Source organism: Plectropomus leopardus, chromosome 1 (assembly GCF_026936395.1).
Source record: "Plectropomus leopardus strain MGB_pleo_1.0 chromosome 1, ASM2693639v1, whole genome shotgun sequence".
Classification (NCBI taxonomy): Eukaryota; Metazoa; Chordata; class Actinopteri; order Perciformes; family Serranidae; genus Plectropomus; species Plectropomus leopardus.
In genome coordinates, this window is record NC_142176.1 from 23,541,596 (window position 1) to 23,563,531 (window position 21,936).

The following is a 21,936-nucleotide window of genomic DNA, read 5'->3' on the forward strand; positions in this document are numbered from 1 at the left end:
GCTCAGAGTGCCGCACTGTATTTTATCATCCTTCATTTATTTACAATCAGTGACACCTGGATATGTTTATGAGCTTTGGACACAGACAGGTGGAAATGCACAATGACAGTGTGAATGATGCAGTAATAAATGCATTGTGAGTTCAGTATTGTCACTGAAAAATGACCGGTGTAACATCACAATGAACTTTACTGTTGACATCATCACAGGGCTGATTAACCTGCTCGAGGGACCTGCAGCATTAACCTCTTCTGTACATCATGTTAAGTGTTCCTGTGCTGTCTATGTGGTCCCAGGTTTTCTGTACAGACATTTTATTAAACACAAAATACAAAATAAAATAGAATTTTGCACTGTCAGCACCATAATTTTGCTAATAAGGCCCCTCTCTCCCCCTTCAACCTGGAACATGCTACATGCTATATTGTTTAAATCTTTGATGCTGGGGGCTGTTGTCTGATGCTAGTAATGTGGATATGCTTCTAAATGATACTTTTACTTAAAATATGAATGATAATACATAATTTATTTCTAAATGTTGGCTTAAAAGTTTTAGAATCCTGTACTAAATGCTTCACACATATTAGGTAACTTTTTTCAAACCCTGGGGGAAAAAGGTTCAGAACCATCCCTTCAGTGTGTTATTCTCTAAAAATATGCAGTCTGAAGGCTATTTTAATGTAATATTTTTATTCTATCCTCAGTAAACTTGACTAAATTAAGCTGAAGAACAAGTTGAGAACCTCTAAGGAACCACACTGGGGCTTAATCTTTGTGTGGCAGTGGTGCTATATAGCACCTTAATGTACATGAAAGAATCCAGCCAGTGTTTTAATATGTATACGCCCAACCCTCCTACTTTCTCATCCGGGTTTGGGACCGGCCATGACGGAATTTAAATAAAGGTTAAATTGAAGACAAACAAAACATAAGCTGAAATGATGACGATCTTGATCCTTGAACCAAGATTAGGTAAAAAACATCATCCTAAGCCTCTTATTGGTTTAGTTATTATTGTGATTTAATTACGTAAATCCAATGCAACTTTATTAATCCCTACAAGGATAAATGTATGCGGTAGTTCATCACCCAGATCAACAAATAAACCCACAGTAAATGGGAGGAACAACAAATGCGAAAACATCATTGTTAATCACAAAGCTAAAACATTAAAAGGCCATAAGCTTTAAAACTATATGTGCAATTGGTCACACACACACATTTATAAATGAATATAAAAAGTAATGAGAGTATAACGAGAGTATGGAGATGTACAAAAACATGAAAAAAAGGTTTATGAAGTACGGAGACAGACAGTGGAGTAATGTAGTGTGTATTTCAATATTTCCAAGCAAGGTTGTTACAAAACATTTCCCACACAGTGAACTAATTTCATTGAGTTAAATAATAGTTTGAGTGTAATTTTGATTAGTTCACCTGCTGAAATAAAGGGTTGTTGGTTACTTGTGCTTTACTGCTCTTGTGCAACTTTCTTGGTAAAACAATGATTAAACTCTCTGTGCTGTGCTTACATTATTTTTCCCATCTCATCATTTTAAATGTCAGATGACAGACACATAAAGGGAAGAGAAAACAGCTGGACGATCAGCAAGTTCTCTGTGGTCAGTGATCCGCAGCACGGTACAGCAAGAAAAACTTGTCACCATCATTCACCAGTCACAAGTTACTTCACAAAAGAATACAATTTGAAAAAATAAAAGTCACAGATAACCAAAAAATTACCAAATACCACTATACTGTGCTGTGGTTTTTTTTTTCAGGTCCTCTTCATTATTTATTTATTTTATTTTACCAGAGAGTCCATTTTAGATTAAAAAAAATCTCTTTTAGAGAGGCCAAGGTAACAGAAAATTCACAGAGTATTTGAATAAAATAAATATAACATGATGCACAAAAATTGCTTTGTGTCACTTTTAATTTCTTGATGGTTTAACATGTTCAACTTTACGTCAGAAAAACATCATTAGAACAGTATTTTGGCAAATGTTGTAACAGTGACATTTGGGCTTGAACTGTGCCAAGATATTTCAGAGACATTATAGCCCGGAAACAAATAAGAAGCACTTTAGAATGACAATAAAAAAATTATTGGACTTGTACGTGATGACCTTTTCTAATTAATTTAAAGTTATCAGTAATATTCAGTAAAACAATAATAATATATGTACATTTCTCATATTCCAAGATTTTGGACCACTTTTGTCATTGACTGTCATTGCTAAACAGGCCTATCATTTCACACTGAAAAGTCAAATGGCTCTGTCAAATGCATCTGTATCTCAGGTTTGCTGTCTCATAACTCATCCAATGACAACTGCAACAATTCACTGACACTTATTTTCCTGCATTTACAATTACACTTGCAGGGGTCAGTTATTGGGTGGAGGCGGGGTAAAGGATGCACCCTGGACACGTCACCAAGCAATCACAGGGCTGACACACAGACAGACAACCACGCTCTAATTTACAGTCAACAATCAACCTAAAGTGCTGTGGGACAAAACTGAAGAGCCTGTATAAAACCCATGCTTGTTTTGTCTCTTTCTGTTGCGGCTGTGAGTCTCTTTATATTTCTATGCAGCTGTTTTGCATCTTTAAGTCATTGTTTTGCGTGTTTTGGTGGTCATTTTAAACCTCTACTCGGTCAGTATGTATCTCTACAAATGACATTTGCAGGTGATGGTCAGGGAGACCCCTGACGCTTAAATGGATGGATAAAATAATCCATCCATGTGTGTTACTGATATCAGTTGTCATTTTCAATGACAGTACTAAAAATATAGTTTAATGATGAGGATTTTTGAACAAAAAGTAAAAATCAAAGACAGTTTTCCTGAGTTCATTGAGAGTAAATCATAGACTTTATAAATTTGTATATAATTTATATACAGTCTATGAGGTACAGTGGTGACAGAGAGGGTGAGTTTTAGCACCAACTAGCGGTCAGATGGAGGCGGTGCAGATCTACTGCACCACTCCATTAAGTGTGTTTCACCGGCTAAATCCAGATTCAGGCGTTTGTACGTCTTTAAAGGAAACATATCTGATCTTATCAACCCAAACACCTACAGACTGGACCAAAAAGGGAAGGGTTGTGGTGACAGTGTGGTTTCGTTACAGATCACATGAGCTGCGTTCATGTGACCGGGCTCACGTGGTCCCGGTGATAAAAATGCACTGAGGACCGTTTCTCAGTCACTCTGCTGGTCCACTAGTTTGGGAGACACACAGAGGAGGAAACTGGAGCTGAAGATATAAAGTTTACACTGACAACTGACCAACAAGCTTAAGGTAAATGATTTGCATTTACTGCTTTGTCCTCAGCCTTTTAGTTTCCGGTTTATCAGACGTTAGTCAGATTGTTTACACGGTGAGTTAGCAGTTATCGGCTAATGTTAGCTAAATCTGTACGTAAACTACAAATAAATAGTATGTTCAGTTACTATTGATGGGCCGACTGACTCATTTAATACAAAAAAAGCAGTGAAAGTCCTCTTTGTTTTCATAGTTAAAATGGTGGTTGTTGTGGTTTGACCCATTTTGGACTTCATGGTCACAGGTGATAAGATAAACGTTGGAAAGCAGGTGTGGCAAATTTGACACAGCGACATGATGAGTTAAATCGTGTCAGGAGCACCTCATTTAAAGAGAGAAAAGAACATAAAACCTGAAGTTTAAATTAATATGAAACGTAATACTGAACAATCAGGCTTTTTTTATATTGTGTGACGCCTACAACAATAGGGAAATGGAAAGTGAAACTAGTTTTTATGCCCCATTGAGGCAGAAACTCTGTCCTCTGCTATTATCAGACAAAAGAAAGGCGCTGAGTTATATACAGTTACAGTTATAAACGTGTCTGATTCAACAGAGCATCAGAGAAGAGCTTTTAATGAACTGATTTGTGTTTGTGTAAAATAACCATAGACTTCACTATAACACTATTTACAGTTCATACTGTGCAAAAGAAAGAGGATAAAACATGGCAACGGGAAGTTTGTACATTTATCAGCAGGCCCTCTGCATTGTTACAAGGAATGAGGAAATGAGCTTTATCTGTCAGAAGTAGAAGTTTATCGGCCTGGCTGATTATTGGGCCAGATATTTGGCATTTCGCTTATCTATTTGATTTATTTGTATGACTGCTGATAAAATTAATTAAAGTGCAAAGAAAGTGAGGAACTTTAACTTTGTAAAACCTCAGGGAGCTATTTTTATTCATTCATATTTATTCAAATTTTCACTTGACTTGATAAAAAAAGCTGCTGGGAATTTTTGTATATGATGTTGAAAGATTCAGTTTTGATTAAACATTTGCCAAAGGCATTAAACAAAGTTTTGAGTTTGTTAAATCCGGAATTCAATACAACTGTAAATTGTGAATGCATAGGCTATCGGTTCCAAATATCAGTTATCAGCCTTGTTTACTACTAATAACTGGTATCGGCTCTGAAAAACAATATTGGTTGACCCCTAGTGAGTAGACTAATAGAGAAAACTCACCAGATTTACAGTAAAGCATGACAGATGCATCAAACTGTGTGGATTCATATTTGCAGACAAGATGAAAGTTTTATGTGAGATACTTTTCATGTTTAAGAAATTCCTTTCTCGTTCAGTATCATGACACTTTTCCGGTCTTTGTGCTCAATACCCAGAGATTACAGCACGAGGGGAACATTGCAGAATATTGATTTGTTCCACCTATTATATTTAAATATCCAAGTTTTATCAGATACCATGTGTCTAAACTTATGTAATCCTACCCCATCTTCCTTATTAAAAAATTAACAAAATGTGTCTCTTCATGTATTATCTTCCTATACCAATTTATACATATGAAATGTATCATAGTTATCTACATATACACACAAACACATTCCCATTTCCATATTAATCTATATAACACCTGGTGTCTGAAAAAGCCCTTCCACGTCCATATACTTTGTGAAAATCATGTTTTTCAAATTGTTCTTTAACTGGATATTGTTTGCACATTCCTGTAGCTCCCTGTTCAGACTATTTAACAGTTTCAATCTATAAGTGGAAATACAAGTTTTCTTTGTTGCTTGAGCAGTAAGTAAGTAAATTAAAATTACCTTCTTGGTTAAAGAACCACAGTACATTATTTTTTTAAGATCCCACTCCTGCAGATTTGTTGTGCAAAACTTGATTTTAAAGTCTTTTTCTTCAGATGTAAGCTAACTATACTCATAATGATCTGCACTGTTTTATCAAGTGTAGAAAACATTGAGATAGAGAAGAGACAGAGTAGCTCAACACAATGTTTAAACATTTCCTCTAGTTGAACCCAGTGTTTTAGGACTTATGTGAAGGTCACTGGTTGTTAGAAAGGAGGTGATGTATTGTCTAACAACTCTGTTTTCAAAAATCTGTTGGTTAGCATTGACTAGGCACAAAAGTTTAAAGTGGGGCTGTTTTTTTTCAGTGAATTTGACATTTTGAAGATACAAGAGCTGCAGAAGAAAGGCCTCGCAGTCCTCCACTATGACTCAGCAAGATAATGTAACCTTTGGGAGTCTTGCTCTATGATAACTGTGTTGAAAGTTATTGACAGACTGATTCCTTTCAGTCAGGTCAGCAGGCTGAAGGTTCACTTCCCCAAATTACATTTAAGTGAGTGTGATAGTGACAAGGCAGTTTGTGTGTGTGTGTGTGTTTGAACCACTAAAAAATAAATCTCTCTTGTAATTTGTTTTATTCTTGTGGTCTAAAGGGGCACTGATTGTCTAGTTGTTGTTTTTTTTTTTTTTAAGTTTCCATATTTTGCACACATTTGATAGCTTGCACATGATATAGATGTTTCACACTTACTGAAGTGATACAAGTTATTAACAGCACATGCAATAGAGCGAAAGCTAACCTACTCGCCCCCAACAGCTGAAGGACTCATTGAAGTCTCTCCACAACCATGGAAGACATGACAGTTTTCGCACATGACTAGACTATGATACACAATTTCCTGTGGCATTAAAGTCGAGCACTGGACTCGATTTAAGGAGAAAAGTGGAGTATATCACGTGATACTTCAGTGTGATTTCAGGAAGCAGATGTTTTTCTGTAAAGGGGAATTTTTCTATTCCTACTTCCTGCTGTGTACTTTTTACTCGTGATATTTCATTGACCTCAGTCATGTGATATTATATCAGTTTCACTGGAACTCATATTTTCTCTCTCCCTCGCTCTCCCTCGGTAACGTTTTCTTTGGATTCTCTTCTGCTTTCCACATAATACAAACAGGACATGCCTACACGTGTGTGCTGATTTTACAGACTAACAAGACAGGCTCTTGTTTTCCAGAGAAACCTGTGTGGGAGAGTACGCACACGGGGTCTGTAAATCTAATAAGCTCCTACTCAAGCCTGCGTAAAATTGTGTTTGGCAACAAAATGATTCAGATTTAGTGTTGGATAATCTTGAAACATAATTTGGCAAATAGTAACAGAATCTTTGTCTGTCAAAGAAAAAATCATTCATTAGCATTTCTTGTGTCTTTATATATCAAAAGGCATTTGTTTTCCTCTCCTACTGTTTAGGTCTTAAGCTAACATCATCTGTCGTCCCTCAATAAGAGTTTGAAGCTGCATGTTGTTTCCTCTCATCACATTTATGAGGAGGCACAGTGTCTGCACTGCTATTGATTTTTCTGGACTGATGACGTCCTGCTTATCCGGAGCATGCTTCTATTTAATAGGTTTTATTATGGTCTCTCGTGGGTCGTTGTCTGGAGATGATATCAAGTTGCACCAGTGCATTTCACCTCTGATAAGGCGGTCTCATGTAGCATTTGAGGGCGGATTTGGGGTAGAGCTGCTCGATCATGGCACAAATAATAATCATGATTATTTTGCTCAATACTGGGATCATTATTACTTTACTCAGTTACTCATTGACTTTGGAAACATCATGCATTTTTGCACTTTGAAAAAACTTTTGTTTGTAAAAGTTCGTTCTCTCGAACTTAATATAATTCAACTGAAAAAGTAAAAGTTTGGGCTTTGTGGGAGGAGCAATAGTGCACAGCTGCAAGGGGAAAGGGTGCGCTGGACTTAATAAACAGGACAAAGTGGGATTGCAAAACTGAATGCAGCACAATAATCCTTTTAGCTCAATTGTCTTGTTTTCATAATCATTTAAAGTCAAAATTGTAATTCACAATAAACTCGATGAATCCCCCAACCCTGACTTGGGGTTTGCTTTTATCTAGAAATTCAAAGAGTGCACATTTGCATTGTTGGAGGTGCTTTCTCTTGCTTGAAGAGTTATGAGGAAGTATTATTCTTGGTGCTTTTTAACATGGGAACTGAAACCCAGTCCATCTAGTTAAAGTCTTGAGTCATTTTCTTGCGTGTACATGTACATATACAATGTAGATTTAATGTAAGGTACTGGTTGAAAGCTCAGGACTGTTTATTGTACTCGTTGGCCTGCTGATGCAGCTGGTTTAACCACTGGAAAGATCTCTGATGAGCATGACTGAGGATAAGAGGTTTTTCTCTGCTCTCTGTATGCACGTTCCACTTGTAGCTGCAACCAGAATGACAATGTCTAGTCAGCTGTGAACGTTTTCAGCCTAGTTTCAGGGCTCAAGATTAACAGGCGTATGTTAGTGTGTTTAAACACAGAATTGCATTGTCTCAGGCCTGTATTGGTTAATGTGGACCGAAGACTTTCTCCAGAGTTCATTAACTGTGCATTTATTCTAGATCCCCTCATTTTTATTCAGTGTTTTCAGTAAACTTCATGACCTAGACTACCGTATGAATGGTCACTTCTGGTTCAGTATCACATTTTTTTGTAGCTTTCTTGTGATACATTGTTAACCCTTAAGCCGTCACCACTTCCAGTGCATAGGATGTAGGGGGATATAATGGCAGACATATTCTTTAGTGTATAATAACCTGAAAATAAGAATAATTGTGTTATTTGTTACCTCAGAATGAGCCGTTTATGTCTACATAGGGAGTGGGTCGTTTCTGAAGATCACCACGTTCGCCGCTATGTCTCTACAGTAGCCCAGAATGTACAAACCAAAAAAAGTGGCTCTAGATAGAGCCTTTTGTGTTTTTACTTCAGCCACTGTAGTTAGAAACCCATTTGCAAAGAGCAGCTTCAGAAAAACACTTTTACACTTTAGTGTTTTTAACATTTGAATTCACCAGGTGTAATTGTTTTGAAAAGGTGGCGACCTCTGTGGATAATTCCACTCCCGTAAAAAACCTCTTGAACGTCTGGATCTTAAATTATCAGAGAAAAAAGCTGAACACACATCAGCAGGTAGTGGGCGAGCTGCCTGTCTCCAACATGAGGAACAAAGTCGGAGAAACTGATTTGTAATGCAAAATGGCTTTATTCAGTGTTTTTATGGGTTTAAACCACCTGATCTATTTGTTTTGGAGATTTGTGGATAACTTGGCTCCTGGTTAAAACCTCCTGCACAATGAACGCAGATGAATCCTAGCTGTGAGAACTGGTTGCAATCTGCAATCGTCACCGCTAGATGCCTTTAAATCTCCCTAAATCTTACACACAGCTACTTTAAAGTTAAGGGAACTCAAAATCCATGTTTTGCCTGGAATTGAAACACTTGGTGTTAGTTAGATTTAAGGTTTTGTAATCATGGTAAGGTTTAGCGATCAGAATAATGAATGTATTTATTCAACGAAATTTCCATGGCTCATATGTAATTTCGCAGTGTGAATAACGAGTAGACTTGTCCTCTTAATTTTTATTTTTCAGGCAAAATGTGGCGTGCAGCCCTACTGTTATTGGCTGCCAGCTTGTCAGTGAGCCTGGCCAGACCCCACCTCAAACCACTGTCCAGTGAGATGGTCAACTACATCAATAAGTTGAACACTACCTGGAGGGTGAGTTTTTGATTTTTCAAAAATGTTTTTCTTACCTTGAACTTTTGTGTGCAGTTCTGTTTGATTTAATGCCCCGTCTTTCCTACAGGCTGGTCACAACTTCCATAATGTCGACTTCAGTTATGTCCAGAAACTCTGCGGTACGATGCTGAAGGGACCCAAACTGCCACTTATGTGAGTCTCATTTGTAAAACCTAGGAGATGCACTTCAGATTAGCAGTAGTTTCAGTATCATGGTCCAAAACTTTGTTCCCCAACTGTCGATTACAAAATAGAAAATTACATCAAGCTTGCTTACTCTGTAGCTGTAAGTCGTAGTAACGCACAGTAATACTTGAGTCTCTTACACTGTTTTCCTTTACAGGGTTCAGTATTCTGGAGACATCAAGCTGCCTAAAAACTTTGACTCCAGAGAGCAGTGGCCCAACTGTCCCACTCTGAAGGAGATCAGAGACCAGGGCTCCTGTGGATCTTGCTGGGTGAGATAAAAACTCACTACTCAAAAGATGTGACTACATTTAACGAGTGTTCAACTTTCATTTTTTTATTTTTTTTTAAAGAACAGATTATTGAGGAAAATTTCTTTTTGATTGTGGCATGTGTTGAAGGATCACAAATGCTAAAATTTGGCATTCACCTTTACCACTGAAAATTAAGTCCATTTTCTTTACACTGTACACACACCCAAATCACAAACTTGCTTTGAACAGACAACACCCTCTGTCCTTTTAATTCTTAAGGGAATACTTCGCCTACAAAATGTCCATTTGTAAATCAGACAGTCATGCCGTGTTACCTTCAATTCATGAAGAAAGCTATCATTACAAACCGTATTCTGCAATCCTCCATAGAAACGGCAAACATATTGAGTCATTGATTGATTGGAGACCAAGTTTAACAAAAGCGAAAAAACAACAAGAAAAACAAACAAACAAAAAAAACCTCTCACACAACTTGTGAAGTATAATCCAAGTGTCATATATCCACCACCCACACAAATGTCTTTTTTGCTGAAAACCATCTTTGGACTCTGGCTTTCAAGAGAGATATATAGGTTTCACTTTAAGTTCAATTTAAAATACTTAGGTTTTAGTGAAAATACACGTTTGGGAAGTACTGAGCTGAACTGCACTCTTTGCATGAGAGTTGGTAAACTGATGTTTTGATATAGTTTTGCTGTTGTTTAACTGCATACCCAGCAAATCGATGTTTGCCGCTTTCTATTAGGTTTTCAGAGAAGGAAAAAAAACCCAAACTTTATTTCACAAATTCAAGGTAACACAGCACGACTAATCCATTTACAAATGGTCATTTTGGGGATGAAGCATTCATTTAATTCAGATTAGGAAGAACCAGTCCCAAACCTTACATATATGTCTGAGGCTTGTTGTTGTTTTTCTGTCTGCAGGCGTTTGGCGCTACAGAGGCCATGTCCGACCGGTTGTGTATCCATAGCAATGCCAAGGTCAGCGTGGAGATCTCCGCAGAGGACCTGCTGTCCTGCTGTGACAGCTGTGGCATGGGGTGAGAGACAGTAATGTGTGAAAATTTTCACTACTTCAGATTCCCACAGTAGATAACTTCAGTGACCTACTGTATGAGTACCTTTAAATCAGAGCTCAGTAGCAAACCATACGGTTTGAAATTTTGATCACTGGGCATTAAATGGGAGAGCAAATGAACTGACTCAACACAAGCTCTCCAGTGAATGATCTGATAAGAAGATGGCTCAGAAATGTATAGGAATGCACTGATCCAATGCGCAGAATTGGCATCTGTGGTGAAACTGACCACTTTGAGCAGATCAGGTGTCTGCCGTCACATGAGTGATCCACAGGAAATACAGTGGCCTCAGTGCAACCATACATAAGTTGATTCTGGTCAGACCCATGCAATAAGGTGTGCATATTTTAAAGCAAGGACTGTTAATGGATTCTTTCTTGGTGTCAGCAGACGCAGCATTAAGAGGTGGGATTCAGAGTTGGTATAGGGAGAGAAAAAAGGCTGGGTCTCTCTGATGTTGCACAGTGTGAACATTTGGAGTTTAAGTCAGGGAATGCATAGTGATTTTCTGTCAAACTGGATATATTTTATAAAACTTTTCTGTTTTTTTTTCTCTCTTTTTAGATGTAACGGTGGTTACCCATCAGCTGCCTGGGAGTACTGGACCAACGAGGGACTGGTCTCTGGAGGTCTCTATGACTCCCACATCGGTGAGTTTTGTGTGTGAGACTCTCAAAGTAATTTGCATGTATGGTATTTATGGTCCTTATTTTTTGTCTCTCTATCTTTGTGTCTACAGGTTGCCGGCCGTACACTATCCCTCCCTGTGAACACCATGTGAATGGCAGCAGACCCCCCTGCACTGGCGAGGGTGGAGACACACCTGAGTGCGTCAGCAAATGTGAACCTGGTTTCACACCCAGCTACAAGCAGGACAAACACTATGGTAAGAAAAGGCATAAATGAATGTTTTGGACGTATCGGGAGTTAAGCATGCTAATATTAGCTCTGTCTTTGCACACGCAAGAATATTTAGTATGTAAAATAAGAAATTAAATTTAAAATTTGAACTGTATTTCTCTTTGGCCCTGAGATTTTCCAGGGAAGAGGTTTCTCACTTCAGCTAGTTGTATTATAATAAAGATATACAAAGCAAGAAATGTCAGCTTGTTGGTAAACATTATCATCCACAAAATCCAAACCCAGCTTTCTCCACTTAGCATTTTGCTTTGCTATGTTTACATTTTTTTAGGCGCTGTGTCTAAGATTTTTGTAGCTTCCTCTTGAATACCAGCTGCTTACAGTCCTGAACTTACTCACTACCTTTAAAAAAAGTTCTGACCTCACCTGCTTTGCCCGTAAATGTGCCAAACATAAAAATAAGATGAAAATACAGGCAGGGGGCAGGGTCTCTACGGATAAATACACCACCACACATTTCTAGTAGGTCATAGGTGATAATTGAGAGTGTTTACTTTTTTATATACTTTTATATATTTTAAAAATTCTGGTTAATCAGCAAGTTACAGTTTTAAGTATCATTATATCTAGAATCACTCGTCAAAATGTTATTAATCCATCACTAGCATGCAACCTTTACACTGAGAGAGACACATGCATAGTATTTGTTGATCTTTAACAAAGACAAACCGTTTATGTATGTATTCAGTCATGTCCCATCAATCACTCTTGTAACTGCCGTGTGCATCATGTCGATGTCCTAAGATGAGCCTGATCTTGGTAAATACAGCTGTGTATGCACAGGGTCCTAACTCGAAGTGTGTTGCAGGTAAAACGTCTTACAGCGTGCCGTCAGATGAAGAGCAGATCCAGAGTGAGATATACAAGAATGGCCCAGTAGAGGGAGCCTTTACCGTCTATGAAGACTTTGTGCTGTACAAGACTGGTAAGAACAGAAGCACTATTAACATATGAATGCAGTATAAACACACACAGTACTGAGTACTTGTGCACTCACGACCTGTTGAGCAGCACAGGGTAAACGCTGACTGGACGTTTTGCTCAGTGGTTCTTTAAAATGTTGTTTCTGACATCCTCTCACACACTCGAACTAAAACTCTCGCTGCCCCTCCTCTCTGTTGTGTTCCTGACCTTGTCTTATTCGTCTTGTCTCCAGGTGTGTATCAGCATGTGTCTGGATCTGCTGTTGGGGGCCACGCCATCAAGATCCTGGGCTGGGGAGAGGAAGATGGCGTTCCCTACTGGCTCTGTGCCAACTCCTGGAACACTGACTGGGGCGATAACGGTGAGAAAATCGCATATTTTACTACTTTTAACCAACATTTATATGAAAGTCACTCTTGATTATAAATGGTAGCGCCCCTATTTCTATGTATGAAGGAAATGGAATATTACAGACTCTTCAGTATCAAACAGTCATACATCACACTGAAGCCTCAGATGACCACATTGTTGAATCAACATCCTGAATCGTGTCAACTTTTCATACCCATCCTTAACATGGATATACAACTACATTTTAGACAATACTGTTTTTGCTTGTGGTATAGCTATGTTGAATAAAATGATATGAATACTTGTCTGCATCGGGTTAAATACCAGTAAATCAACGATCTATCATGCTCTGCCATCTAAAACTCCTTGAACTGCAGTGCTAATCAGTTACAAATTCAGTTGGGCATGATTTTAAATTCAAATTTTTAAGGGGTGTCTGCATGTCCAAAAAAAAAGTGTTTTTAAATAGTCTTAAATTTAAATTTGTGAGCTCTTAATTTCCACAAACCTTTTACTCACTATAATAACCACATTGCTACATAAACCTACCTTTGCGATGGAGCACTTATATATGTTTACCTTTATACTTACGTGTGCTTGAATAAGAAAAAGACAATTTGTCCAAAAATCTGTCTTAAATTTGGTTATAATAATCTTGAAAAGGTCTTGCAAGCATGTGTCTGATGCCTGCAGACACTTTGTTTTGGTTCTGCCAAATTTTAAATGAATGCAGATTAATGTAGTAAAAAAAAAGCTTTTTGTTTGTTGTTTAACTTTTGAAATAAAAAAAAAATGGTCACACATCTAACTCAGGCACATCACAATGTGATGAAAAAGAATTAAAAAATAGCTATCAATGCACAGAACCATAACCAGTGGCAATAAAAGTAACCAAAACACACTCTATTTTTCTTCCTCACCACACACACACACACACACACACACACACACACACGTCACCTAATGACGTTTTCCATTGAGGTCAAGTGTAAGTGTTTAGGGAAAGACACGAGATGTATCGTTTGACTGCATTTCCGATTTTTTTTTGAAAAGCTGCTTAGTATGTTTGGAACAACTTCACGTGAGAAAATGTCACATGAAAGATATGATTAGCAGCATCACCATACCGATCTGTACATGCTACCCAACCGGTACTTAACAACAGAGAAGAGAGGGAATCAAGATGGCTCACTGGTTAGCTATTGTCAAACATAACATGTAGTCTACACAGTTTGTCATACTGGTGTGTGAGATTTATGCCTGCTGGGCCACTTGTCAGTTGGTTCTGGGCCGTGGTCTGACAATCTGATTGGCCTGTTGTACTGTGTATACTTGGCAGTTGTTCTAAATATGAGACACAAATGCACATACTTTATGTTCTCACACTTCACATATCAAGATATTTTATACTCTTAAATATGCAGTTACTGGTGTTGAGTCAAAGCTGTTGTTTTCAGTGTGTAAACTATCCTCTGGTTTATTTCTGGTCTTCAGGGTTCTTTAAGTTCCTGCGTGGATCGGATCACTGTGGTATTGAGTCTGAGGTTGTGGCTGGGATCCCCAAATAAACGGTTAAGGTGAGACAACAAAACAACATATAATGGCTAATAATTGCATAACAAAAAGCTGTTTACTGTGTCCCTGTACATTACAACTCGGCCATTCTGTTGAAACCTCCCAAATAAAATAATATGGCACGCTGGAGTACATACATTAGTTTTTGTGCACAAGCCTCATGGCTCTAAATTAACTGTCAACTCTGTGCCACCCTGGAAGCTCTGAGAGTCTAGTGTTTTTCGGAAATCCTGAAAAAAGTTTAAAATTATGAATGTAACTTGAAGTTTGTGCCTTAATGACTGTTTTTCTCTTTTAGGTTTTGAGCTGCAGTGACAATTACATAATCACTAGAGGGAGACACACTCAACTTTCTGCTCGAGAACTCGTTTGACAGCTTTTAGTCCTCCTTTGTTCAAGCCCACTGATCACTTTGCACTCATGGCATGTGGTTTTAGTTTGACAGCAGACAGAAAGAAACTCAAGAGCAACCTTCAGCTCATTCAGATGGATTAGCAGATGGAGTATGTGCCTGAGCTCTAATCCCCCCATTGTAGAATGGAAAGGTGTTTTTTTTTTTGTGTGTGTGTGTGTGTGTGTGTGTGTGTGTGTGTGTGTGTGTGTGTGTGTGTGTGTGTGTGTGTGTGTGTGTGTGTGTGTGTGTGTGTGTGTGTGTGTGTGTGTGTGTGTGTGTGTGTGTGTGTGTGTGTGTGTGAGAGAATGAGCTGTCGCAAGGTCTTCTTCCTTCACCTCTTACAGGACAGTCAATCAAAAAGTTGCACAGAAGACACAGGTGTACATTTAATTTTACCCAAGGTGACTTTAAGCAGAGAGTCACTGCTGTAGAATTTAATTTATCCCCCATCATCACTTTTTTCTGCATTGGTGCAAAGTGTGGGCCGTCTTAGAGCAACACCGCCCATTACTGAGAGAAATTATGAGACTCTTCCTAACACAGCAGAGAGGGTCAGTTTCTTTAAAAGTCAAATTTTCAATGACCACAGCTTTTATATCTGATATTCTTATTAAATATGATTTCTCAGTGCCACAAATGCCACTCCATAATGTCAGTATGTAGTCCCTGAGATTGGTGTCTGTTAGTGTTTTGAATTGTGAGTGTCAGATGAGAACTTGAACTTTTTTTAATATGGTTGATATGGGGATGTTTTTATTGTCTGCCTTTATTGATCAAAAATATTGACACAGCTGTTATGTTCTGAATTAAATAAAACAATATTTGGTATCCAACACTGCGTTGTTATTTTTGAATATGCATGCTGACATGTCTGGATGGGATTGACTCTCTCAAGAAGTTGTGGGTCAAGATTTGACAGATGAATGGATACATAGATGTGAGTCATAGCTATTAAGATAACATAAAACTTTATACAAATAGAAATGGCTGTGCAGCAGTTGAAATATAAAATAAGAGGAGTGCAGATACAAAGTGTAGAATATACAATGACTAAAATAACTGAAAAGAGCAAATGTATAGCAAATATACAATAGGTATATAGCATGTCTTAATTTAACACTTGATAACAAAATATAACAAAAAATAGCTAACAGCAAGGTGCAAAATTGAGATAATTGATAAATGTTGAGGGATTTTGCTGCATCTAGATTTTTAATCCCAAAGGAGTGATAATGTAAGACTGACTTACAGTTAATAGGCAGTACTTCTGTGACAAATATTCATTGTAAAGTATTTACTGTAGTGGCCATTTGTTGGCCAAAATCAAATTTAAATCAAACAAAGAACCACTGATGCACCATGGGCATGTGACGTATACAGGCAAAAGAAATCCACTGTCTATTTAAAGTTATTGTGGTTCTTCTTTTTATTTATTTAGCCAAAAACAAGAAAGCAAAACCAGGTGCATGCTGGCCCTACCTGTCTACCTATCTTTATAACTGTGTTTTTTATTGCTCAATTTACCAACAAAACAAAAAACACAACAAAATACTAATTATGAAAAAAAGATAACAATTGAACTAAACATGTAACCAGCAAAATAAAGCACTATTAAAATCTAATCCAAATAATGCAAACATCTAAAGTAATCAAAGCAATATTACTTATATTTAGCAAACAATTAAGTACTACCATGAAATAGCTCCCACTGTTATTTCTTCATTAATGTGAGCAATATCAACCAGATATATTGTTTCCACTGGAGACAAACTGCAGGGATAATGGGAAGCAAAGCTTTGCGTGAAACTCAAACCTTTTAACTTTACAGTTAATATTTGAAAAGCGCTTCAAGATCTCCTACTTCCGCCTTGTTGTCAGCAAAAACAAACACCCCCCTTTATGCTCCCTCCCCCTTCGTAGTAGAGTTTAAGTTGTTTGATTTGAGCACAGGCGTACCCCTGTCATCCAAACTAGACCGCGGTGTCTGGGTAAAACTAAAAACCCGCTGAAAACGGCTACTTAACAAATACAATATAAAGTGTTTTATAAGCTGAAACATAGTTAACGGTGGGATGTTGTGAGTCAATTGCTGATTCAAGAGAGGAATAAAGCGCAGCCAACCCCACGGTTCTTTGTCCAGTTTAAAGTACGTCCGGGACACTCCGGTTTTAAAGACAAACGCTCTTCTCAGAGCTCGGCTTTTCACTGGTGGAGCGGGCGGAGAGTGCTTATTCATCACCGGCAGCGTGAGCGTGAACCGCCGGAGCTAGTGTAGCGAGAGATGGACGGAGGAGGCAGGGCTTCGTGGATAAAATATGGGCCTGTTGTGTCCCTTTTCGTGGTTCTTTTAGCCGTGTGGTTCCGGTCACCCCAGACTGCAGTGCTGGACGACCGGCTCGACACCGTGCTGTCCTCCCTGCTCCGTGCCGAGAGCAAAGTCGGTTTGAATGGCGTCGCCAGACCCAAAGTAGCCATTGGTAAGTGCAAGTGGGACGAGCTAGCTAACTTTGACAAGCCCGTAACTCTAATTTCAGGAGCCGTGTGGGGTTTTTGGGATAATAAATGACGGAATCAGAAATTAATGCCAGCCACAGTTGCTAGCATTGGAGTTAGCAAGCTGCTATTGGTGAAATTACGTTAGGAAAACACACAGTAAAGTTGACTGCTAACGTAAAGTGACTAAATGCATCTAAAACACATTTCTAAAAGTACAGAGGAAACTGCTGTAAGGTTACTTTGTGTTAACTGATAGTGAAGTTAGCTAGCTTAATGTAGCTGCACATTTTTTTTCCTGTGAGAATCAGGAGATTTGTGAGCAAAAGACTGACCAAGTAAAAGATAGTGTTATAATGTTACATGAAACTAACTCAAATAAAGGTGAGATTCTTGGTCCCGTTGCATTTTTTCAGTAGTGCAGATACGAAAATGTACAGGGTATTATAATCTTCAATTTTTAATGCCATGGCTTGCTTAGAGACTGGTATATCGCTGCAACTTTTGCAGGAGCTGCATTTAGGGCAAAGTGTGTCACAAGATCCCATTAAAAATTGATCACTGTGGTGCTACAATTCAAAACTGCCCCGGTATACAAGTAACATTTTCGACATAGGGGAACAAGCTTGTTCAGTGCAGACCCCAGCAAAAATCACCACTATTTTAGTATTATTAGTATTAGGTTGTTCAGTAAAAAAATGCAATGCAAAAATTGCCATTCACACCTAAACTGCGACTCCTATCATAATATATTTCAGAGTAATTGCAATATCATTTTGTTTGCATACTATGCAGCTCTAAAACAAGTTCTCACAGAAACCTAGAATACAAGTCCACACCTGAAAATGACCATAATAGGTCCTCTTTGAGCGTGTTATTTCTGCATGATAAGTCTCATGTAAAAACTTTGTGCCGTCAAAATAATTGCAGTGTCATTTTTTTTTTTTTTTTTTTTTGCACATCGTGCAGTCTTATTTAATAAGGGGTGACCATGTATGATTTGCACAATCATCAGGTTTCCGCCCACAGTTCAGTTCTGAGACCTCCACCAACAATCAGAGCACCACAGAGAACTGATGAGGGGCCAAGACAAGTAGTGTATGGAAAAGGCAAGGTGATGCCCATATTTGTACCATGAATGTGGGTAAACTTTAACATAGTAACTCATTTTTGCCTCATGTTACCATCAGAGATGGTAGCCTCGGTTTAACATAAGAGCAGGTGGTGAATTGTAGGGATTCGTGAACCACTGTTGATTTAATTAAAAACAGTCTATAAGGTTTCAGGCCCCGGTTGGCTTGTTGACAGCAAGTTAACATCAACAGTTTACCAAAAGTGAAAAGCACAGTTGGCAGTTTGAGGTCCCTCCTTGTTTTGTAACTTCCCCGCCTGATAAACTACTTCGGACAGGTTTCAGCAAACAGTATCATTAGCATGATTGACCAGTGTCTTGACTTTCATGATCTAATCCTAAAATCTTGTCCTTTGAGCTCTGTTGCAATCGAAGCAGCAGAAGTGATCACTTAATCTGTCCAACCTTTACCCAGTTCAACGACAGGCTCAGCCATGCAGTCAGACCTGTTACATTGTTATTACCCTTAATCATATATAATAGCATTGAATGTCAGCCTAGTTACATGATGTCAAAGTTTGATCTAATCCTTATGTATCGCCATTCGGTGCTTCTGATGGTGTTATGGAGATAACACTACAACAGTATGACCAACTTTGGCCTGCCGACTTACAGCCAAAAGTACAATAAATAAGCACCAGTGCTGCTGACCAAATACATACAACTTTCTTTTCTTTTAACAAATTATGGTTTGAAGTCAGGCTTTTGTCTGACAAAGTTAAATATTCAAAACTAATTCAAATTTAAATTCAAATCTGAAACCGACTTGCCTTTTGGCTTCACTTACTCGTTGCGTACACAGGTAGACCAGCTTGGCTTCTTACAAAGCATGTTGGCCTTCGTTCAGACTTGACAGAAAATGTATCTAGCTGAAAGCAATACGTTAAGGATGTTTGACCCTGCAGCTGAAACTGTATCGAGGTGTCAGATCATTTGAGCCACGGTGGCAGATAAATTACACTGCATGCTCAGCAGCTGCATATTGTGTTGATTTCTCTGCTTAGTTTAGTAAAGCTGCACACTGAAATGACCTTTTTCTTTGCTCTATTCGTACTGTTCAGCTTAACTCCAGTAGACAATGGTTGATTATTTCCTGGAGCCCTAGAGGCTCCTTCTTGTTAGTCCCAGATTTTAAGTCTCATAGCTGCTTCCGGCTATGACTGTAATCACATATTTATCTCTCTGTGTTGTCTTTCTCTGTTGCTCCGCCTCGTCCACAGGTTTTGGAGGTTGTGTTGACCTGATTGTGGATGGGGTATCATTGCTGAATAAGATTGGCCTCCCTCCCACAGACCAGCCCCTACATCATGACTACATAGAAAATGAAGTGCAGCTGGCTCAGAGCTTTGCCTATTTCTTTGCACCAGGAGCTGCTGCAGAGTAAGTGTTATGTCTCTGTGTTTTTGTGTGAATACGAGCTGGCCATTAGATAGTTGTGGGCTAGTTAATTAATCCTAAATTCACAGTGTGGTAATGTGTGTGCGTGAGCAGGTGCATTTATGAATATTTTAATATTTGTCTTTTTCTGTCCTCTGATTGGTTAGCTGAGTTTTTTTCGTTTACTCTGTGGGCGTCACCGGGTCATGAAAAATCAGGAAAAACCATGAATTTTTACTATCACATTTTCTAGGCCTGGAAAAGTCATAGAATTTAACTAAATCATGTAAATTTTCTCCCAAGTGAACAAAACAACAGTTTTCTCCAGCTGTTGACTTAGCATAGCTTAAATATGCTTCATTGTGTGACAACATGTTTGTTTACCACTGTGTGTGTTTTGTGATTTTTCTCTGTGGTTTTGTCTCTTTATGTATGCCAGCTAGCTGAAATTATGTTTAAAAAGAGTTTTAATCGAATCTGATATGTTTTGAAAAACACTAGGCAAGTGGGGCAAGAAAAATAAAATTCTTCATTATGAGTCCTTAAAAATTCATGGAAAAGTTTGGAAATGTGGAAACCCTGAAGACAGTTATTCTGTTTATGTGCAATGTTTGTCAAAGTATGTTTTTGTGATTGATAAAAAAGGGAAATGTGAAGTTGATAGTTTATGAGGCTTGATAGCAGTCAAAAGCAAATATAAAATGGTGTCTTTGTTTAACCCCTTGAATTACAGTGCTCCAGGCTCATGCTGCCCCCCCTCACATGCTCTTTCATAAACTCCCTAATAAACTCAAGTAAAAGCAATATGTTAAAAACACCCTAGATTTGGTCAGTGCTTATCTGGATTTTTTTTTGTTTTTGCTGTTTTTTATCAGTTACTAAAGTGTTTTTATTGTCCCTCCTCTTTTCTCATTCAGTGGTAACTGCTCTTGTTTTGGCTTTGGTGCCTGGCTGTGAGCCCGTTGTTCGTTGTCTGGAACTAACACCTAAAGGCAACGTGCTTACAAAACCAGCATAGACGGAAATGGCAAGGGAATGTGTCTGAGAGAGTGAAAAAGAACAGCAAATTTTACTTAAAAATGTCAATTAGACACAGAAAGCAGGTCTTTTTCAGCTGAGCTTTTAGAGTTACTGGTTTGGGATTTGGGATTGTAAAGACTGTAATTCTGAAGCACCTCAGCCAAAAAAGATGAAAACAGCTAAGTGATACGGTGAAGAACAGATGAGATGACTGGGTGTCTCTGCCAAATGTCAACCATGTCAAACCATTTCCATAGTAAGTTTGTGCTCTGCTTCAGTTTTTCTTTGATCCTTGTCCAGACCAACCCCATGAAATGACATACAGCACACAACTGTGGCGTCTTTTATCTTTATTGTCTATGTGATGGCTTTACTTGCAGCACTCAGAATGACAAGAATGTGAAGTCAGAAATATTTTAACTTTCATCAGTAGAGTCCCGCTGTTAAAATGAGTACAGGTGTCTTAAAACACAATTACCTGTATCTCCTGAGCTAAGTTTTGAAAAAGAAATCAACTTTCATCATATTTTCCTCTTGAGTACGATTTGCTCTTCCTCTCTATTTTAGTTTCTGTTCTTGCCCTCTCTTTCCTTACTCTTAAAACTTTGATAGTCTTGATATGCTCGACAAACGTTTTTTTTTTTTTTCCAACAAACTCAGAGAAGGAAAACTCACTGTTTCACAGTATTTTAGGTTTGCACTTTAATATTTGCAAACAGACCAGCTGAACCAGTCTCTCAGGTTTAACTACGTTGCTTTATGCCAAAGGTAAACTACACAACTTTAGCCCTGGTTGCCTGTTTGTCAGTAGGTTTTGATGCCCTCAGACAAATGCTGCAGATAAGCGGCAGATCAGCTTTGGCTTGCAAATCAATTCTCAGTTGCTATTTGTGAACTGTTCAGAGACGTGAGCTGAGAGGCTCTCTGATGGATCACAGGAGCTCCCCAGATACCTATGAGGCTAAATATCTGGACCATGGATAAAGAAAACTGGATACAGCATTGGAGACAGGCCCCATTAATTCCTGTGACTGTTGCTCAGTGGCACATGAAACCAAAAAAATCTGACTTTCTAGTTGTAAAATTGCCTAGATCTTCTGCATCATTTGGCCCATATAGCATGCATCTTAGAGACTCAGCTGGCCGAGTGGCTAACTTCTGCCGGCGGAGCTGGCTACTTGCAGTTTGACTGGGGTTGTGACACTTAAAAGAAATGTATCCACTGATTTACAGGCGTCTCCTTTGTAATATAAGTTTAACGGCAAAAGGCTTTTTGG

General features: G+C 38.4%; 2 protein-coding genes across 3 annotated transcripts in view; both read left to right on the forward strand.

Annotated features, from left to right (window-relative positions):
• Positions 1–3,153: 3,153 nt before the first annotated feature.
• ctsba (cathepsin Ba) lies at positions 3,154–15,470 on the forward strand. The gene is made up of 11 exons (XM_042496843.2): positions 3,154–3,312; positions 8,782–8,909; positions 8,998–9,083; positions 9,274–9,388; positions 10,318–10,433; positions 11,037–11,122; positions 11,212–11,358; positions 12,202–12,318; positions 12,550–12,678; positions 14,163–14,245; positions 14,542–15,470. Exons 2-10 carry the CDS (start codon positions 8,787–8,789, stop codon positions 14,234–14,236), a joined length of 993 nt encoding a protein of 330 aa, XP_042352777.1. The 5' UTR covers positions 3,154–3,312; positions 8,782–8,786; the 3' UTR covers positions 14,237–14,245; positions 14,542–15,470.
• Positions 15,471–16,858: 1,388 nt separating this feature from the next.
• adpgk2 (ADP-dependent glucokinase 2) overlaps positions 16,859–21,936 on the forward strand; it is a 30,528-nt gene continuing 25,450 nt past the window's right edge. For both annotated transcript variants that reach the window (XR_015776687.1, XM_042496940.2), the window contains exons 1-2: positions 16,859–17,114; positions 19,483–19,642. Coding sequence is in view for 1 of the 2 variants with exons in the window: in XM_042496940.2 (XP_042352874.2) it covers positions 16,919–17,114; positions 19,483–19,642 (356 nt within the window). In the remaining variant the exon portion in view is untranslated. The remainder of the gene's footprint in view (positions 17,115–19,482; positions 19,643–21,936) is intronic.

Coding starts and splice junctions, on each gene's coding strand:
- ctsba (XM_042496843.2), top strand. CDS start 8,787: ATGTGGCGTGCAGCCCTACTGTTATTGGCTGCCAGCTTGTCAGTGAGC. Junction 9,084..9,273: donor GGACCCAAACTGCCACTTAT/GTGAGTCTCATT, acceptor TTTCCTTTACAG/GGTTCAGTATTCTGGAGACA. Junction 9,389..10,317: donor GCTCCTGTGGATCTTGCTGG/GTGAGATAAAAA, acceptor TTCTGTCTGCAG/GCGTTTGGCGCTACAGAGGC.